This window comes from Rhamphochromis longiceps, linkage group LG3, assembly GCF_057381845.1.
Source record: "Rhamphochromis longiceps isolate RC_006_pf linkage group LG3, R_longiceps_female_GT1.1, whole genome shotgun sequence".
In the NCBI taxonomy this organism is placed as follows: domain Eukaryota; kingdom Metazoa; phylum Chordata; class Actinopteri; order Cichliformes; family Cichlidae; genus Rhamphochromis; species Rhamphochromis longiceps.
In genome coordinates this window covers 54056438-54075010 of record NC_140559.1, presented here as the reverse complement: position 1 = coordinate 54075010, position 18573 = coordinate 54056438, and the positions used below count along the sequence as shown (strand labels likewise).

At 41.7% G+C, this 18573-nt stretch overlaps 2 protein-coding genes across 9 annotated transcripts in view; both read left to right on the top strand.

The window, feature by feature from the left end:
- The window catches only part of kdm6ba (lysine (K)-specific demethylase 6B, a), a 106916-nt gene extending 101843 nt beyond the window's left edge, over window positions 1–5073 (top strand). For all 8 annotated transcript variants that reach the window (XM_085400387.1, XM_085400386.1, XM_085400391.1 and 5 more), the window contains 12 exons: window positions 24–150; window positions 403–508; window positions 638–843; window positions 1264–1364; window positions 1459–1527; window positions 1624–1772; window positions 1879–1993; window positions 2092–2279; window positions 2387–2528; window positions 2713–2839; window positions 3146–3316; window positions 3446–5073. In XM_085400387.1, coding sequence (XP_085256513.1) covers window positions 24–150; window positions 403–508; window positions 638–843; window positions 1264–1364; window positions 1459–1527; window positions 1624–1772; window positions 1879–1993; window positions 2092–2279; window positions 2387–2528; window positions 2713–2839; window positions 3146–3316; window positions 3446–3463 — 1519 coding nt within the window. In that variant the 3' untranslated portion in view covers window positions 3464–5073. The remainder of the gene's footprint in view (window positions 1–23; window positions 151–402; window positions 509–637; window positions 844–1263; window positions 1365–1458; window positions 1528–1623; window positions 1773–1878; window positions 1994–2091; window positions 2280–2386; window positions 2529–2712; window positions 2840–3145; window positions 3317–3445) is intronic.
- A 6493-nt stretch (window positions 5074–11566) lies between these two features.
- Window positions 11567–17655, top strand: tmem88b (transmembrane protein 88 b). The gene is made up of 3 exons (XM_085400383.1): window positions 11567–12126; window positions 14565–14975; window positions 16807–17655. Exons 2-3 carry the CDS (start codon window positions 14571–14573, stop codon window positions 17089–17091), a joined length of 690 nt encoding a protein of 229 aa, XP_085256509.1. The 5' UTR covers window positions 11567–12126; window positions 14565–14570; the 3' UTR covers window positions 17092–17655.
- Window positions 17656–18573: the final 918 nt, after the last annotated feature.

The window sequence follows — 18573 nt, the reverse complement described above, 5'->3', positions numbered from 1 at the left end:
TTTGCCTTTTTTTCCTGTTGTAGGGCAGCCAGACTCAAAGGGAAGTTTAAAGAATCCTACTTACTGCCAGCCTTCTCTGTGAAACCCATCATAAGCAAAGAGGAACCAATTCCCAGGGAGAAACTCAACCCTCCTACACCCAGCATCTATGTACGTTCTATGTTTCTAACACAAACCTATTGAACACAAATTCTGTGGTGGCTTCACATGGGTTTTCCCAACATACAAAACAGCAACAGGAAACTCAGGAATTTCAGTGTTTTATCACTTAAATATAAACTGTTTAAAACAACACGAGATCTATAGACAACACACCAACAATACTCACGCTACCGAGCGATACCTGTGATTTAATTATGCATAAAAAGAGATTTTGTAACGCGGTAATGTTCTTCTTTGCAGTTGGAAAGCAAGAGGGACGCCTTCTCCCCTGTCCTCCTGCAGTTCTGTACTGACGCCAAGAATCCTGTTACTGTCATCCGAGGACTAGCTGGATCTTTGCGACTCAGTAAGTTTACAGTGGCTTATGTGTAAACAAATATAATGAAACAACGTGCAAGTAGACTCTCCCAAATTTTATGAAGAAGAGAAACATGATTTGGAAAACTTGTACCTAATTTTCCCATGACCTTTTCAGACCTGGGGCTCTTTTCAACAAAATCCCTGGTGGAAGCCAATGCAGATCAGATGGTGGAGGTGAGGACTCAAGTGCAGCAACCTGCCGACGAGAACTGGGACCCTAGTGGCACGGGCCAGACGTGGCCCTGCGAGAGCAGCCGCTCCCACACCACCATCGCCAAGTACGCCCAGTACCAGGCCTCCAGCTTCCAGGAGTCTCTCCAGGTATTTTTTGATCCAGTGCTATTTACAGAAATTAAGATTGTTGGCTTTATATAGTAATCCTAAAGATTCAAATAGGTGGTGGAGCAAAAAATAAGTCCATGTCAGTGTGGATACATGTTTTCTCTGTGACCATAACCAATATATGCTAATTACAGCCCTCGATATAATTGAATGTAAGCATAAAATATAACATTAATAAAGCAGTGGCTTTAGCCAGGCCCAGTTCAAACTTCAGTTCCAATAACTGTGGAAGCATCTAATAGATAAAGAATAATTCTTTCATTTTGAGCTGAAGTTGAAGGAGCTCATATTCTTTCTTTTTTTCCTGAGCTGTTAAGAGCATGTTTGAAACAACAGCTTGGAATATGATCCCAGAAAGGTTTAACAATACAGCAAGAGTTAACTTGTCTGTCTTTTCAGGAGGAGAAAGGCAGTGATGAAGAGGAGGATGAAGACGATGAGAAGAAGCCACCCAGCAGTTCTGAGACTCCCAACAAAGACAGCTCTAAAGAAACTTGCAAGTAAGTGTAATTTTCTATAAAACTTTTAACCCAGCTTTTTTGGAGGCGCATCAGGGTTTTGTCACTTGTACTAAAGCTTCAATATCTTCTTCAGTGGTGAGCAGAAACCAGTTGGGAAAATCATTAAATTTGGCACCAACATTGATCTCTCTGATCCCAAGAGGTGAGTAGCCTAAAACAACTCTTTGTGTCTTTGTGCAGCTAATAATTGCCCATTACCTAAGAGGACGGCATTACAATCTTTTGTCTCTCTGCTCAGGTGGAAGCCTCAGCTTCAGGAGCTGCAGAAGCTTCCAGCATTTATGCGCGTGTCATCCAGCGGAAACATGCTGACCCATGTCGGACACACCATCTTAGGCATGAACAGCGTCCAGCTCTACATGAAGGTCCCAGGGAGCCGAACACCAGGTGAAGGAAACTATAGGCAACACAGCTTACTATCTAAATGAAGGTGTGATGGAGCTTCAATCACTATTAGCAAAAACATACAATGTTGTGTGTGCTTATTTGACAGGTCACCAGGAGAACAACAACTTTTGTTCAGTGAACATCAATATTGGCCCTGGAGACTGCGAGTGGTTCTGTGTCCATGAAAACTACTGGCAGGCCATCAGTGACTTCTGTGAGAAGTGAGTAGCTGCAGAGTAACAGTGGATGTGCAGGAGTGTTGTGGTGAGGCTGGTTTACAGTTGGACACCTTCTACATGTCTGCCTTTAATGTCCTCAGGCACGGAGTGGACTACCTGACAGGGTCCTGGTGGCCAGTACTGGAGGACCTTTACAACGCCAACATCCCAGTCTACCGCTTCATCCAGCGGCCTGGAGACTTGGTGTGGATAAATGCTGGTACTGTTCACTGGGTTCAGGCTGTGGGCTGGTGCAACAATATTGCCTGGAATGTTGGACCCTTGAATGGTAAGAAGGGCACCATCTAGTGGCCAAATGCATATTCATTCAACTTTCTTTTTTTTTTTATGTAGCATTTCTTGTATTTTTCAATATTGTTTCATGTATATTTACAGGCTACCAGTATCAGCTGGCGCTCGAGAGGTTTGAGTGGAACGAAGTGAAGAAGGTGAAGTCCATTGTCCCCATGATTCATGTGTCCTGGAATGTGGCCCGCACTCTGAAGATCAGTGACCCAGACACCTACAAGATGATCAAGTGAGTACAGCTGGTTTTTTATCAGTTTAGGCACTTGGTAGGTAAATCCACAGCAGCACAAATTAAAAATCTGTTTTAGCGAAAGCAGAAAATATTGCAATGATTTTTAAAGTGGCGATCCACAGAAAAACTGCCCGTGAATATTGATATTGATTGCAAATGTGGGTCTCTGCCTTCCTGTCAGACACTGCCTGATGCAGTCCATGAAGCACATCCAGATCCTGCGTGACCAGCTGGTGGCTGAAGGCAAAAAGATTTCCTATCAGAGTCGAGTCAAAGACGAGCCTGCCTACTACTGCAACGAGTGCGATGTGAGTAACCGTCAAACACAAACTTAAACAGACTTTCGTTGCTTTGTGGCTTCGGTAGTTATCTTCATCTTCATCATCTACAGACCTTTTTTAGGGGTGTTAGAGCGAGTTTGTTAGGGCACATAGAATGGCGACTGAGTTTACTGTCTTATCTTTACCAGTAAGCTTACAAGCTAGGAAAAATAAGACTTTTTAGTATCATCAAACTCTGAAGCTGTAGATTTGAAAGATGGCTCCTGAAGTTTCTACCAGACGACTGATCAACTCATCAAAGTTTGACCCCTCTGCTGTTCTTTCCTGTCGCAGGTGGAGGTGTTCAATTTGTTGTTTGTGACGAGTGAGAACAACAGCAGGAAGTCGTACGTGGTTCACTGCGAGGACTGCGCACGCCACCGCAACCCGAGCCTGACCAACGTAGTTGTGCTGGAGCAGTACCGCATAGAGGAGCTCATGAACGTATACGATTCCTTCACCCTGGTGAGACTTGACTTTTTAGTGCGTAATCGCAGTTCTTTCATGAAATAACTCGATCAAAGACTTTGACTTTTTAAATTTGTCAGTAATAGATCTATTTTTAATCTTTGTTTCCACGTCTCGTCTTTCCAGGCCTCCTCCTCCCGATGACAGAGCTCCCCACGTACGTCTCCTCAGCCATAAACCAAAACTCCTGCGAGGCAGGACAAAGACAGTTTCACTTTGGTTTTCAACTCACCCATTCATTATTGTTTAGCATGATTCTTGCGACTACTGCTACTACTTGCCGAATAGCCAGTTGAATACGTTTACTCCTTACTTGTTTACAAAGAGAAAAAAAAAAACCAAGCCGCCAATAAGATACCAGTTTACTCTCAGATGGTGCTTTCAACGAGAACCCCTGGACTCTGTGGTGGTTAACGGGGGCAGTTGGTGCTGTCATTGAACAAACTGTGGAGGGTAGCTGATGGTTTCAACGGCGTGTTTCTGTCAGTACCGGAAAGAACTCTTCTCTTCTCTTGAATATTGAAATTTGTACATGCTGTTTTGAAATTTCTCGTGGGGTGCTGTCTTTTTAAAAAATAATTTATTGTTGTTTTGTTTTTTTTCTAAACTAGATCCGCCTAGATATATACCACATTGGCCTTGTATTTAGAAAAGAGAAAATGGAAAAATACTAATAGAGTTATGAACATTTTTCTAAAAGCATTAAGAATTTAAAAATTGTTTGGAATGCTTCAAAAGATACGGGTTATAGCAACTTTGGTTGTTTTTTGCGGGGGGTTGGGGGAGGGGCTCTTGTGGTTTTTTTTTAACTTTTTTAAAAAGTTTGAATGTGTTGTAAATTTTGTTTCTATGAGTTCTAGCTTTTGTTTTCTCTGGAGATTAATATTCAGTTGTCACAGGTTGTCAGGTCTTGTTCATTTCTTCACTCTGTGTATGACCGCTCTCTTTAAAAAAAAAAGAAAAAGTCATTGTCCTCTGGTGTGTGTTTTGTTTGTTCCAATATGCAGACTTCGTATTTCCTGAACTTTTTTTTTTTTTTTGGCATTGTACATTTAATTTAAAATGTTTCCTCTATTTATTGGATATTGGCGTTCTCCCTTTTCTGATAGGGTTGTACAATTTTGCTATGTTTTATTCCCTTTGTTTTATGGTGACTGTTTGCTCTGTAAGAACTAAAACATGGAGGCTGTGTCCGACGGAGTGGAGGCTACTGTTTCTCTGGTGCTCGCCTCTCGCCTCCTGTCTTTTCTCTCATGATATATATTAAATTATATCTTTATCTTTAATATAACACCACCTTTCCTGTAGACAATAGGCACACTGCTCACGTAGAGAAGATGACTAATGGAATGCTGTGTTTGTACGCTTATTTAAAAAGGAACAGAATGACTTTTTTTCCAAAGTGTTTTTGAGAAATGGTAATTCTTTTTTAATATGTAGGGGGCTTTTAGATGAGATTTTAATGATTTTATGATATCTGTTGAATATGCTAATGGGATAGATGGTGCTAAATGTTCTCTCTGAACAATTTTTCTTTTTTTTGTCTTCTTAAAATGAGAATTCTATTTTTCCTGTTGCAATATTATCTTACACTTTCCTTCTCTTTGTGGTCATTCGTTTATAACTGCACTGTTTAGAGAATCCACACAGACATACTTGCAGACATACACACCAAACTGAGCCAGACATGTCTTAAACACTTGTGAATTTGTGACATTACTATGACTATTAATAAACGCTTTTTGATAAATTCAGACTGAGCACAATTTGTCTGAATTTGTTCACCTGTCATCTGACACCGGCGTCTTTCCTACACGCTCGAGACGCATTTTATAAAACTTGATGTAGAAGTGGAGAACAGTCAAAGGATGAACCCATTCATTTAGGTTCAGATGTGCTTTCTGCAATCCAAAATTTATCCACATACAATCAGTATAAATGATAAGTTGCTTTGACAGCGTTAAAGAGTTTGTCCAAAACAGACGAGATGTTCAACTGCTCCTGTCTAATACACTTTTCCAAAAAATTGAAAGAAACACTTTTGAATTAAACTTTTGGGATATTGATCTGGTGAGTTAAGCAGCAGTCAGTTAATGAGGTTGTTAATCAGTTTCAGCTGCTTTGCTGTTGAGATGAAATTAACCTCAGGTCCACTAGAGGGGCGACAATGACACAACCCTCATTTGGCTAGTGTCAGTGTCACCACTGGTCGCATGAGGTGATATCTGGACCCTACAGAGGTTGCACAGGTTTAATGCATCCAGGATGGTACATCAATGCGTGCCATTACAAGAAAGTTTGCTGTGTCTCACAGCACCATCTAAAGAGCATGGAGGAGACTCCAGGAGACAGCTAGTTACTCTAGCAGAGCTGGACGGGGCTATAGAAGGTCTTTAACGCATCAGCAGAACTGGTATCTGCTCCTTTGTACAAGGAGGAACAGGATGAGCACTGCAAAGAAGTACATAATAACGCCAACAGGCCACTGGTGTAAATGTCTATGACCAAACAATCAAAAACAGACTTCATGAGAGTGGCCTGAGGCTCTGACAAATATGTAAGACTGCGTTCTTCCATTTGCGCAACATCTCTAAAATTAGAAATATCCTGTCTCAGAGTGACGCTGAAAAACTAGTTCATGCATTTATTACTTCCAGGCTGGACGACTGTAATTCATTATTATCAGGATGTCCAAAAAACTCACTGAAAAGCCTTCAGCTAATCCAAAATGCTGCAGCAAGAGTCCTGACAGGGACTAGAAAGAGAGAGCATATTTCTCCTGTTTTGGCTTCCCTTCATTGGCTTCCTGTTAAATCCAGAATTGAATTCAAAATCCTGCTCCTCACATACAAGGTCTGAAATAATCAGGCTCCATCTTATCTTAATGACCTTGTAGTACCATATCACCCTATTAGAGCACTTCGCTCTCGCTCTGCAGGCCTACTTGTTGTTCCTAGAGTATTTAAAAGTAGAATGGGAGGCAGAGCCTTCAGTTTTCAGGCCCCTCTTCTGTGGAACCAGCTTCCAGTTTGGATTCAGGAGACAGACACTATCTCTACTTTCAAGATTAGGCTTAAAACTTTCCTTTTTGCTAAAGCATATAGTTAGGGCTGGACCAGGTGACCCTGGATCCTCCCTTAGTTATGCTGCAATAGGTGTAGGCTGCTGGAGGATTCCCATGATGCATTGAGTTTTTCCTTTCCAGTCACCTTTCTCACTCACTATGTATTAACAGACCTCTCTGCATTGAATCATATCTGTTATTAACCTCTGTCTCTCTTCCACAGCATGTCTTTATCCTGTCTTCCTTCTCTCACCCCAACCAGTCGCAGCAGATGGCCCCGCCCCTCCCTGAGCCTGGTTCTGCCGGAGGTTTCTTCCTGTTAAAAGGGAGTTTTTTCTTCCCACTGTCGCCAAACTGCTGCTCATAGGGGGTCATATGATTGTTGGGTTTTTCTCTGTATCTATTATTGTACGATCTACTGTACAATATAAAGCGCCTTGAGGCGACTGTTGTTGTGACTTGTTGCTATATAAATAAAATTGAATTGAATTGAATTGAATTAGTGGGGCCTGTGCTCACTGTCACATATTCCAGAGAATACCAGAATTGGCAGGTCCACCACTGGAGCTCTGTGTATTTCAGAGATGAGAGCATTTTTACCATGAGCACATGTGACAGACATGAAAGGGTCTGGAGAACCCATGGGAAACATTATGCTGCCTGTAACATCGTTCAGCATGACCAGTTGTGTGGTGGGTGAGTGATGATCTGGAGAGGCATGTCACAGACCTTTACAGGCTGGGCAACGGGGGCAACAGCTCCCTGACTGCCATTAGGTATCAGGATGAAATCCTTGGAGAGATTGGTCAGACCCTATGCTGGTGCAGTGGGTCCTGGGTTTCTCCTAGTGCACGACAATATCTGGGCTCATGTGACAAGAGCATGCAGGCAGTTCCTGGAGGATGCATTACATTCAAACTACTGAGTATTATTTTGAGTTGCTGTGATGAAATTTCTGCAGAATGAACTGACCTGACAGAGATTGTTGGGTGTCTTTAAATTCAGCCTTCTGTAGCTTGATCATTTACATTTCAGTTCAATTCAATGCGAGTTAATTTTATTTATACAGCAACAAGTCACAACAACAGTCGCCTCAAGGTGCTTTATATTGTAAGGTAGACCCTACAATAACACATACATGGACAAAAAATCACATGACCCCCTATGAGCAAGCACTCTGGCAACAGTGGGAAGGAAAAACTCCCTTTTAACAGGAAGAAACCTCCGGCAGAACCAGGCTCAGGGAGGGGCGGGGCCATCTGCTGCGACCGGTTGGGGTGAGAGAAGGAAGACAAGATAAAAGACATGACAAGCCATTTCCATCAAACTATGTGATATCACTGTCGCCAACTCAGAAGGTCCTATGTTTGGTTCCTGCTTTCCGAAACCTGACACCTAACTCATTATTCGGTCCATATCAGAACAGATATTCAGCATGATTTTTTTTTACCCCACTGAGATCTCAATTGTTTTCCAAGTCTTCCATTAATTGTTTTTGAACTGTATTTATTTATTTATTCCACTCTAAGCACCACTTGTTGTTAATTCTTATAATAATCGAGTGCTCGAATGCAAATGTTTCTCAATAATACCACTGAAGGAAGCTGCGCAGTGAAGTTATAGCAGCACAAACTTGGGAATGTGTTGTTGATGCATTAAAGTATATCTTATAGATCCTAGTTAGTCGGTTCTACACTGCTGGACCTGCAGCTAACACAGTTTGGAAAATTGGGCCACTGTCATGATACTCATCATGTATCGCCAGGCTTTTAGGTTTGCTACTTTGTATCAACACTGGTCAAAAAATCCACTGAAACATATTTATTACCTCAAAAAAAATAAAATAAAAATATATTACCTTTTCTATATTTGATTTGAAACACAGAGCTCTCTGTGACACAATTTGCCGAAAAATCAATCGCCACATAAATCCTGTCAAAGCCTTCATTAATGTGAGCGCACACATGGAGGAGCAAGACACACTTTTTTGTGTTAGCTGTGTCCAGCTTGTTTCAAAGTATTCATTAGCTGCACCTCTGAATACAACAGCTTGAACCTCTCTGATGATCCGTCTGCGCTAACCATCTTCTTGCGCCTCTCTTCTTATTTATAGCACACATTCAGCCACCTCACCGCTCTAAAATATGTCACAACCCTCCTTCAAACCATTTAAAAACAGTCATATCCTTTGGCTGTGACATATGTTTGGCGCAGCTTTGTTATTCACGTCCTCACCTCGGGCTTGCTATTGTTAGACAAGCGTGTGAAAAAATACGGCTAGAGTAATCTAAAAGTTTCCAGTTGGACATCAGAACCCAGGATAAACTAAGGAAGGAGATTGCACAAGCAGAAAAACCTAAGAGATAGCAGAGCAGGAAACAGCACAAAGCAATAACAGACCTGCCAGGTTTTCCTCACAGATTATACGACAACAAGTCACACAGAGAACGCATTCAAGTTTGCTTTAGATTGCTCTTTGTTTACACCACCACAGCCACCAATGAGCACTAGTGCAAAAAGGTAGTATATCAATGCTTCAAGTAACTTCTAGTCAGACAAGTCCTGGTAAGACGCATAAGCTACGTGGTTTATAAGAATCTATCTGTTCAGATGGTGATTTATTCTGGTCAAAGTCACACCTCAGGTTTAGTGTGATGAGCAGCAGTAGCAGCAGTCCGATAATAAACAGATGTAAGATGTTGCAAGAAACATGAAGAATGGGAGATTACACTAATAGAAAGCAGTGAGGTAAGACGGCAACATCCCAAGAGACCCACAAAGGCTGTAATCAGTGAAATGATAAAAGATCAGAGCATAAGCAAAATAATTAGTGTTGTCTGATCCTGATTTTCCAGCCCTTTTCCTCTGCTTTGAGCTTGCACTGTTTATTTACTTAAAGCCCTTCTTTGGCCTCTTTATTATCCCCAGTTACCCAATAAATCTGAAGACATCAATGGGACAGCTATACGTGGTATGTAGAACTAGAGGTGACCTTTCTGCTTAATGTAGCAGAAATGTATAAGCCTTTATGCTACAGTAGAAATGTCCCTACTTCAGATCTTGGTTGTTTTTTGTATGATCTCGACATTACAGATGAAATAGTTACTTCACAGCCTTTGCTCTCATGCTCAGTAAGAGCAGCGTAAACAAACATCAAAGTTTGATCGTCCTGATTACGCCGCTTGCTAGTGATTGCATAGCTGAAGTATTTTTTTTCTTGGCTGAGACGAGAGCGTTGGCTCTCTTATCGCCACCTGACTGCAGCGGGGTGGACAGATAGACAGACGGAGGTGGTCTTCCTGTGTGTTTTCAAGCAGGATTTCCTTCAGCCTGTCCTCCTGCTGGCCCCATGGCCTCTAGCTTAACCCGAGGACATGGTGACCTGCCAACGTTCTGTCACTGCGCACGGGAGTTTTATACCATAGAGGGTGTTTTTAGCATTTAGAAAAAACATTTGTCATAATATAAGTGTGTAATTTTACTTTTTAATAATCTTTAGCTATTATTTCTGTTATCTAAGGACAAAAGCTATACATGTGACTTCAAACTGATTACACAAAAAAACCCCACGAACCATCTATATTTATATTAAATCTATTAGTGCTTAAATTCTTTAATTTTATACTTTATCAGGTACCTGGCTGATTTGAACCCAACAGCATAGACAGAACTATTGCTGGATATTGATCAGGTCTTCAAAGCTGCAGACAGCTTTGTCGAGCCCTGACAACAGGATGTGTTAAGAGCAACAACGTGACGCAGTATTTAAAGACAATGTGTTTTAAGCAGACGGCGCAGGTCAAATCAGTGTTTCCTCTACTTAAAAATCTTTTTAGCTAATCTAAAACTCATTTCTATGAAGACCTACTAAACATAAATGCAACTTCGGTATTTGTTTTTATTTTACAGAGAAAACTGAACTATGTTGTAACACTGCACCATGTAAAATGTAGCGGATCAGTGTAGTCAGTATATTTAAGGAACAGGGGCATGAACTACGCAACAAAAAACATGTATTAAACATTACTGCACTAAAAACGACACACACATATGTTTTTATATCTTTGTGGGGACATCTAATTGACTAGCCGCTTACCCTAACCATCAACAATGGCTCCCTAACCCTAATCCTAACCCTCAGACCAAACCTAACCATAACCTAATTGTATCCCTGACACTAAAACCACATTTTGAGTCTCAAAAATGCCTTCAAACTTTCCAGGACCGAGAGTTTGGTCCCCATAAGGGCTGTTGGTCCCCACAAGTGTAGTAAACTTCCAATTTTTGATCCCCACAAAGACATATAAACACAGACACACACACACATGGTCAAGCTAAATCTAGATCTAGATCAGCTCTCACTAAACGTAGTGATTCTCTGTGCATGTAGCACAAAGAGGGCGCTATCGTGGACTCACACTGGTGTCACAGACTACCTCTAAGACCCACAGAGGTCCAAATCACACCTTCATGATTTATAATAACAACGTAACCAAAAACTCCTTTTAAAAGGATTGAAAGTCAGCATTTCAGCACAAACGCCTCACACCAACTGTCAAGCACGGAGGTGGAGGGGTGATGATGGGGGCTTGTTTTGCATCCACAGGACCTGGGCATCTCACAGTCACTGAGTCAACCATGAACTCCTCTGTATATAAAGTATTCTAGAGTCAACGTGAGACCATCTGTCTGACAGCTAAAGCTTGGCCCAGACTGGGCACTGCAGCAGCCACATCAAAGTCAACCTGACTGAAATGCTGCGTTGACACCTTAAGAGAGCTGTGTATGAAACTCTAAGTGTCAGATGGCATCATCTGCCTCTTATCAACTCCAGCTGAGTTTATCATCCTGTACGTTTAAATCACTGGTTAACATTTTCTAAAGCAGTTTTTGGACTCTGTAATACAAATAAACATGATAAAAAGAATGTGCTCGGCTCCGTGGTACCTCCACCTTTAAGACAAACCAAGTCTGCCTCTACTGCCCTTCCCCCCCTTTTTTCTGCTTTCCTGCACCTCAACTTATCAGGTCAGCCGCCTCATTCTGACCCCTAACACACAACACCCAGCCCCCATTGCAACAGGGAGAGGGTGAAGGGGTGTAGCATGTCCTGGATAAGAGAGGTGGAATGTGTGCAGTGAGAGGAGTTGCAGGAGAAAAGCAGGGGGGAGTTTGATAAGTTTGATGGGTGGGGAGAAAGTGGGATGGATGCAGGGAGTGCAGGAGGAGGGGAGATACAGCATTCTGGACTCAATCAGATGGGGGGTAAAAAGAGGAGGGCAGAGACAGAAGTTTGACATACCGAAGACAAAGACCACAGCAACTGGAAGCTTCGGTTATTTCCACCATCATCTCTGCACCACTTCGTCCACAGCAACAATTTGATCGGTGGATTGGAGAAGACGACAGAAGATTTAGGACGCAATCTTTTCCACTGACATCTCAGGATATCTGACGGAAACCAAAAGCAAAGCTGCAGGACACCAATTTTTCACCTAAAGAGATAAGGCTTCAAAGGGGAACCTCCAAGAAGATCTCAAAGCCTGTTTTAACTTCACTCTGGAGAACTGGAAAAGAACAGCTGAAGGAATAAAAGCAGAACGAAAGAGCTTCATTAAAGTGTGCAGGGAGTGCACGAGTGTGGCTGACAGACTGGTCACAAGTCTTCTGCAGAAGAAGTGAGAAAAGCAGCAAAAATCTGGAGGAGGAACAGCAAGAGGTCCACCGGGCCCCACAGCACAACGTGAGTACGACCTCAAACCATGAAATCATATTAACACTGAACAGCTGAGATATAAGTTACTACACTGAAGCTAAAACACTGTTTACATCTATTGAGTGATGTTCAACAGAACGTAATGAGTATAAGAGACAAACAAGTATTATTGCAGCTATTTTGTTCCAGATAATAGAAAAGAAAGAAAAAACAACAGAAAATCTCCCTGAATCAATGAAGCATGACAGCACTGAGACCTAGCTTATCCACAATATAGCGCTACACATTATGACACAAAAATAAACTCAAAAAGAAAACAAAAGATCCTCATACAGTGGCTTCATTAACCTCGCTGCTCAGTTTTCCATATTTGAGCTAAACGAAATAAGCTATTTAGTTACGACACAACACGTTACTCCACGAAAAGTAAGAGCAGTGAGTAAAATGGGCGGAGTCCTTAAATGTATTTCCCATAAGCTGCACAATGAGTCACCTCACACACACACGCATGTGCGCATACACACTTTCCTGCCAGTCCTTCCTCTATGACCTTCCACCTTACAAAAACACTTGGGATAACAATGGGACACAGGCGTGGAAAAATTTACACTAAAGCACCCAGGACAGCATCGCGAAAGGCCCGGATCTGCTGTACCTGCTGAGATCCAGTGAGTCCAACGTTAGCCGATATATTTTGAAGGTTACTTTTTGTTCGACTTGAGCTTTAAGTGCGCACAGCGTGCACACACGGCCATCTTACCTGACCTTTCTGACTTTACACGATTAAACGGCCTCACCCGTTTTTGTTTGTACAAAAAGCTGCTGTTGTGCACGCAACTTCCATCTTGCCATCACAATGAACCACTCATTACACACATCACACCACCGCCAGCACAGGCATAGTCCTCCACTGGTTCCTGCACAGGACAGATTCTAATGTGCTCAATTTTTGTCCACACAGCATTCCCGTACGGCATAAATATGAATCTGTGACTCGTTCAAGTCAAAGAAAAGATGGCCTTCCTATCAGTGTGTGGCAACGCTTTTAAAAATAAAAGGATGACAGGTTGAGTAGGTCTTTCCTGCTGGGATTTTTCCGGCACTGAAGCTTTTTCTGGCAGCTTGCACAGCCGTGGTACTCTCACGTCCTCTCTCCAACATGGTCATCGCTGTCTCCTGACCTCAGAGAAGTGAGGATATCCTGCAGCAGACGCAGCTGCGTACCCCATAAAATCTGCCCTAGCGCAAAAAGAATGCAACGTCCTGGTGTAAGATCTCTTAAATATCAACCCGATTTTTTGTTATATAAAATTGCCATAACTTATTCTTAATATTTCATGCTCACGAGGCCATTATTTACAAAAGTTAAATGACTCTATACACTTTATGAAACATTTGATTTCCATAAAATGCCTAACATCTTGCAATAATGGCACCTTGGCCATTAATAATATTGCGGGAAAATGGATGGATGGATAATTTTAAGGTTTTTTTGTTTTAATTAACCAAAATATTTAAAATATTTAACCCTGTCCCCTGCAATATTGTGAATATGCTAGATTATTGTTCTAAAAGACAGATAGGTTGAACATAACATTACCCCAACATATTTACATTAGTAAACCGCATCGTTTTTATGTCGTTCCATATTGTTATTACATTTTGTGTTGGGAGAATTATTCAATTCACTTCAACACAATTTATATACAAGTCAACCAAAAGCACTTTATATTATAAGGTGAAGACCTACAGTAATATATCCAAACCTGTGACCAACTCCTTTTAAACTGTCGTTCCTTTATTGATCTCTTCCCATGTCAAAAAATTGCTAAATCCCGAGAAAACGCGACCATTATTTTAACACAAAGTAAGCGAATAATTCGTTGTAGTAACAAAGTCATGGGTATTATTGAGCTGGTGCTTCACTGAGCTACAGTGAAAATTCTAAGGGTTCGATTTGTAACGGTGGACTGTTTTACTAGTACAAGATATATCTGTGATCAACAACTAGCCTGAGGAGTTAAACCTTTTTCTTTAGTAGCATCGGTACTTGCAGAGGCACAACACACAACACCACATAGCCACAGTTACATGTGCAAACAACACCCACATGTACAAACTTTCATGCGAGTTAGCCTTGATCTCTCCACTTCACAAACTACATATAACAATTATGGGGCCTTTTCCTTTTGGCCAATCAGCTCGCTGATAATCATCACCTCACAGATGGCATCACACAAGGCTTCCTAGCTTCCTGACAGAAAAAGCATGTAACCTCTTAGTGAACCCACAACCACTAACTCAGTGGTTTTTGTCACTTTGACACCTGACTGCTCACACAGTCTCCAACCACCAACACATTGGCCACACATACAACACCTTCAAAACACCTGCAATGATGTGCACAATCTCCTCATCCTTGATGTTGATTCAGACCAAGTTCCGATTTCTTTTTCTTCACACAGTTCGTTATGAGTATGGCCGGTACTCTCGAGAGGGGGGCACACCATCAGGCCTTGGACTTGTCTGAGGAACTGCCACCTCACCACCACCATCACCACACCAACCACCACCAGCAGCAGCATCTTCACCATTCCAACTCCCTGGCATCCACCGCGGCTGTGGGTGGAGGGAGAGAAACACCTTCACGTGTGGTTGTGCCTCCTCCTTATTCTGCAGCTGAGAGTGGCGGCGGGGGAAGCGAGGCTCCTCTGGAGCTGCGGGGATCTCTCGACTGCTGGGCCTGCTCGGTGCTGGTCACCGCTCAGAACGTGCTGATCGCCGCAATCAACGCGTGCCTCGCTGGACTGGTGTTCGGGATCATCCTGACACCAGCCATCGTCATGGTTGTGTTTGGCTTCCTCTGTCACTCTACAGTAAGAGAAAGGAAAACGGGGAGCGAATGAACGGGAACGTGTGAAAACTGTGTGAACTCTTTGTGTTCTTCTTCTGCACCGCGGCATTCAGGCGCAATTTAAACTCGATTAGCACATCTGCATGCATCCTCCGACGCATTTCATAATAATTCATAGAGCTATTTGCTCTCAAAAATCATGCATCGCAGACATTTGAAACCACCGGAGTATGTAAGGAGAGATGCTGAGTGGAGATGATTGCATCAATCTTTTTATGAAATATCTACAAGTCCTAATCTTGTAACTTTTATCAACAAGTTTGAAATAGTTGTGCTTGGGGCTTAGGGAGTGCTTTGGCTTTTATCATCGATGAGAGGTTTTATAATCTGATAAGTCTCAGATTCTTTTAGATGTTGAGGAGAAACAACTGGACAGGGCAAGTGGCCAGGAGTAGGATAGGCATTAGAGCACAAACCTTTAAAGAATGTCTGCTTTAGGGATTAAAATACACTTTTTAACATATGATTGTGAAAGCATAATATTGGAAAAACATAAATATTAAAAACTAAATAAACGGTTAATACACAGAATTGCATGTGAGGAAACAATATTTTTGAAAAGCACATACAGCTAAAACCAAGCTGCTCACTTAACATCGTATGCAGAAGCATCACCTGGACTAAACCAAAAAGTCATGGTGGATCAGAGGCTTTCACACATACCAATGGCACTTGTGTAGGCCTCCTTAATAACCAGAGGGACCAGGATTCTCTCATGTTCTCTCACAGTAAGACCTCATGTGACACCAGCTTAGAAAAGGATTAACCAGGATCTGGGAGGGTGAAGAAAGGAGAAAATTCGGGAGAAATAAAAAGGGCCAAAGAAAAAAAACATATAAAGAAAGTAAGTTGGATCCAAGTATTTAAGAAAACACAACCACACATGCAATATATACAACTTTTTGCAAAAAAGAAACAAGTGCATTCCTTTCCCAATACACCCTGCCTCAGATCTGGAGGCATTCAGGAGCTCTCACGATTTTAAAACAAACACGGGCATACTTGTCCGAGTCTTATCTTCTACGACTCCTATTCTAAACGCTTCCTCCGTTAACTCGCACTATATTATATTTTTATGCAGAATGTTCGTTGTTTTTATTTTAAAAGTAAGATTAAATCAGCTATACGGCTTTAAGACTGCACGACTTTAATCATTTAAAAGAACAATATAGAAGACCTTATTTCAAATTCCAGTGGATTCTGGTGCACAACTCTTGCCTTGCTTTGCCCTTTTTGCAACTCTACAGACAAAGGTTGACAGAGGTTTGAGTTTAGTGTTTTCCATGTCATTCTTACTTTCTTGCAGCCTGCACTTTGCTCGTGCATTCATATGTTCACTTCACAGGCTTATAGGGATAATTCAGACATACCGCCTCTCCTCCTCTTCCACATTCATATCTTGAACCCATCACCTTTCCTTCCACTCCCACTGTGCTATTGCACATACTTTGACATAGAGCATCAATCCAGCTCACAGTAGCTTCAACCAACGTCTTTTTAGTTCCATTAATTTTTCTCAGACATGCATATGTTTATGTGTGTGCGAGAGAATGAGAGTGTTATATCTCAGACTACCAACTGGTGTCTGTCCTCACCTCATACACACATACCGCATACACTACGTCATCCTCTGGATTGTGATGGCGGCCGGCAGATCAGCCAAGGTTTTCGTGTGTGCGACTATGTGGGAGCGGAGCCTTCTTAAAAAATGTATCATCCTGGGTAAAGTTGCAAAATAAAGGTTTAAAATGATGACTGACTGAAAACACTAAAGTTTGCCATGTGGTCTGCAGGTGCGCCCCCATGGAACTACACCCTACTGCTCAGACCTACTGACCGATGGAGGCTGTGTGGCTTTGCTGGTGGTGGGCTTCCTCTTGGTCACCCCTCTGCTAGTCCTGGCGCTGGCTGCATACTGTCGTCTGGCCCGACACCTCCAGCTGGGCCTGTGTTTCATTCCATACAGCCGGGCCGTGTACAAGAACCTCCCGGCCACCCAGCATCGTGGCCTGGGCACGGGCTGCTGCGTGGGTCGAGATGCTGCTGATGGCGGTGGAAAGGGGAAGGTCTGGGTGTGAGATGACTGTGGGCTTGGTAAAGGGGAAAAGAAAATGGGGTGAGAAAAGACCTTTAGATTAAGTAAAGGAGCACGAACAAAAAAAGAGGGGTTAAGAAAAGGCAGCAGATGTCAGGAAAATTGAGATATGTGAACTATAATTATCTTGTAACTTTCTAGTTACAATATTGCCTCAGCATTATGGAAAAAAATGAATCCATACAAAGCGTGTATACTTCAAATGAAACTAAAACAAATGCAAATTCCACTTTGTTAAATAACACGGTCTCAATAAGAGAGCCTGTTCAAGTCAATAAATTACAGCCGAGACAAAAAGACACTTACATGATGGTCTGGTTTATTTTTATGTGTTTTTAAGTGATTGAGAGGAAGCTGAACATCTGAAAAACATCAAATCCCACAAAGGTTGTACTGACACTTCACAGCTGTATCCTGTCACATTTATGTTATAATGAGAAACATTTATATGTCTAGTGTAGTTTTCTTTTTAGCTGTTGCAAACTGTAACTGCATTCTCTTGCATGTTTTGTTTCCTTTTTTTGAATAAATAAAGCTACGAGAGTTAGCTGGTGTGGTCTGCCGTTTTATTAGCGCGAGTTTACAGAGTTCAAAAGCAGTTTAAACAGGAGCGGTCCATTTATCCACCAGAGCGACTGTCAGAGCCGACTGGAGTAACAACAACTGTTTTAGGGGAACGATGAAATCCACCAACGTTAGCCTTTTTGACTGTTGTCAGCCAATAAACAAATAAGATGTGTTGTTTGTTAGGCGTTATTAGAAATCATAGCTGTTACAAGTTTCAAAATACAACAGACAGCTAAGAGTGTGACGTATTGTGATAAACAGACGATGTTACATATCATAACAAACTGTCTAGCCCCATTCTTGTTGAATTGCAAACTTTAATCATGTGTTGGATTAAGCAGGGTTCATAAACCTTTTTCAGGGTCAAATTCAAGCACTTTTTAAGGACTTTACCAAACAAACAAACAAGAATGCATGTTTCACTTTGCATCACCTCAGTAAGACCGTGTGAAAATTACAACAGATCAGCTTAGGTTGAGTTAAATGTCCTTTGTTCCCCTTTCACTAAAAAGAGAAAAACACACCACACAAAAATACTGCAAAAGGAAAAGGCTGCCTTATATGCATATAGTGTCGAAACTCAAAAGGCACATCTCACTTAAAAATTAAGATGTACAAATGTGTTCAAATCAAATCTCCTGTTGAGAACAAAACAAGAAAACTGCACCAAACATCAAAATCAAACCAAAATAATACACAGCAAGGCCAAACTAATAAGTCTTCTCACCAGATATTGATGCTTCTTTCCTACGTGACACAAAAAGTAGGAGACAGATGTTTTTTTTTGTTTTACTACATTCCTGTAATATTATTGTTGAAGTCCTAAATGATCAACTTTAAAGTGTTTGTGCACCGTGTACAGTAAGACAGGCATGGAGAACAGCACTGACTGGGAGGC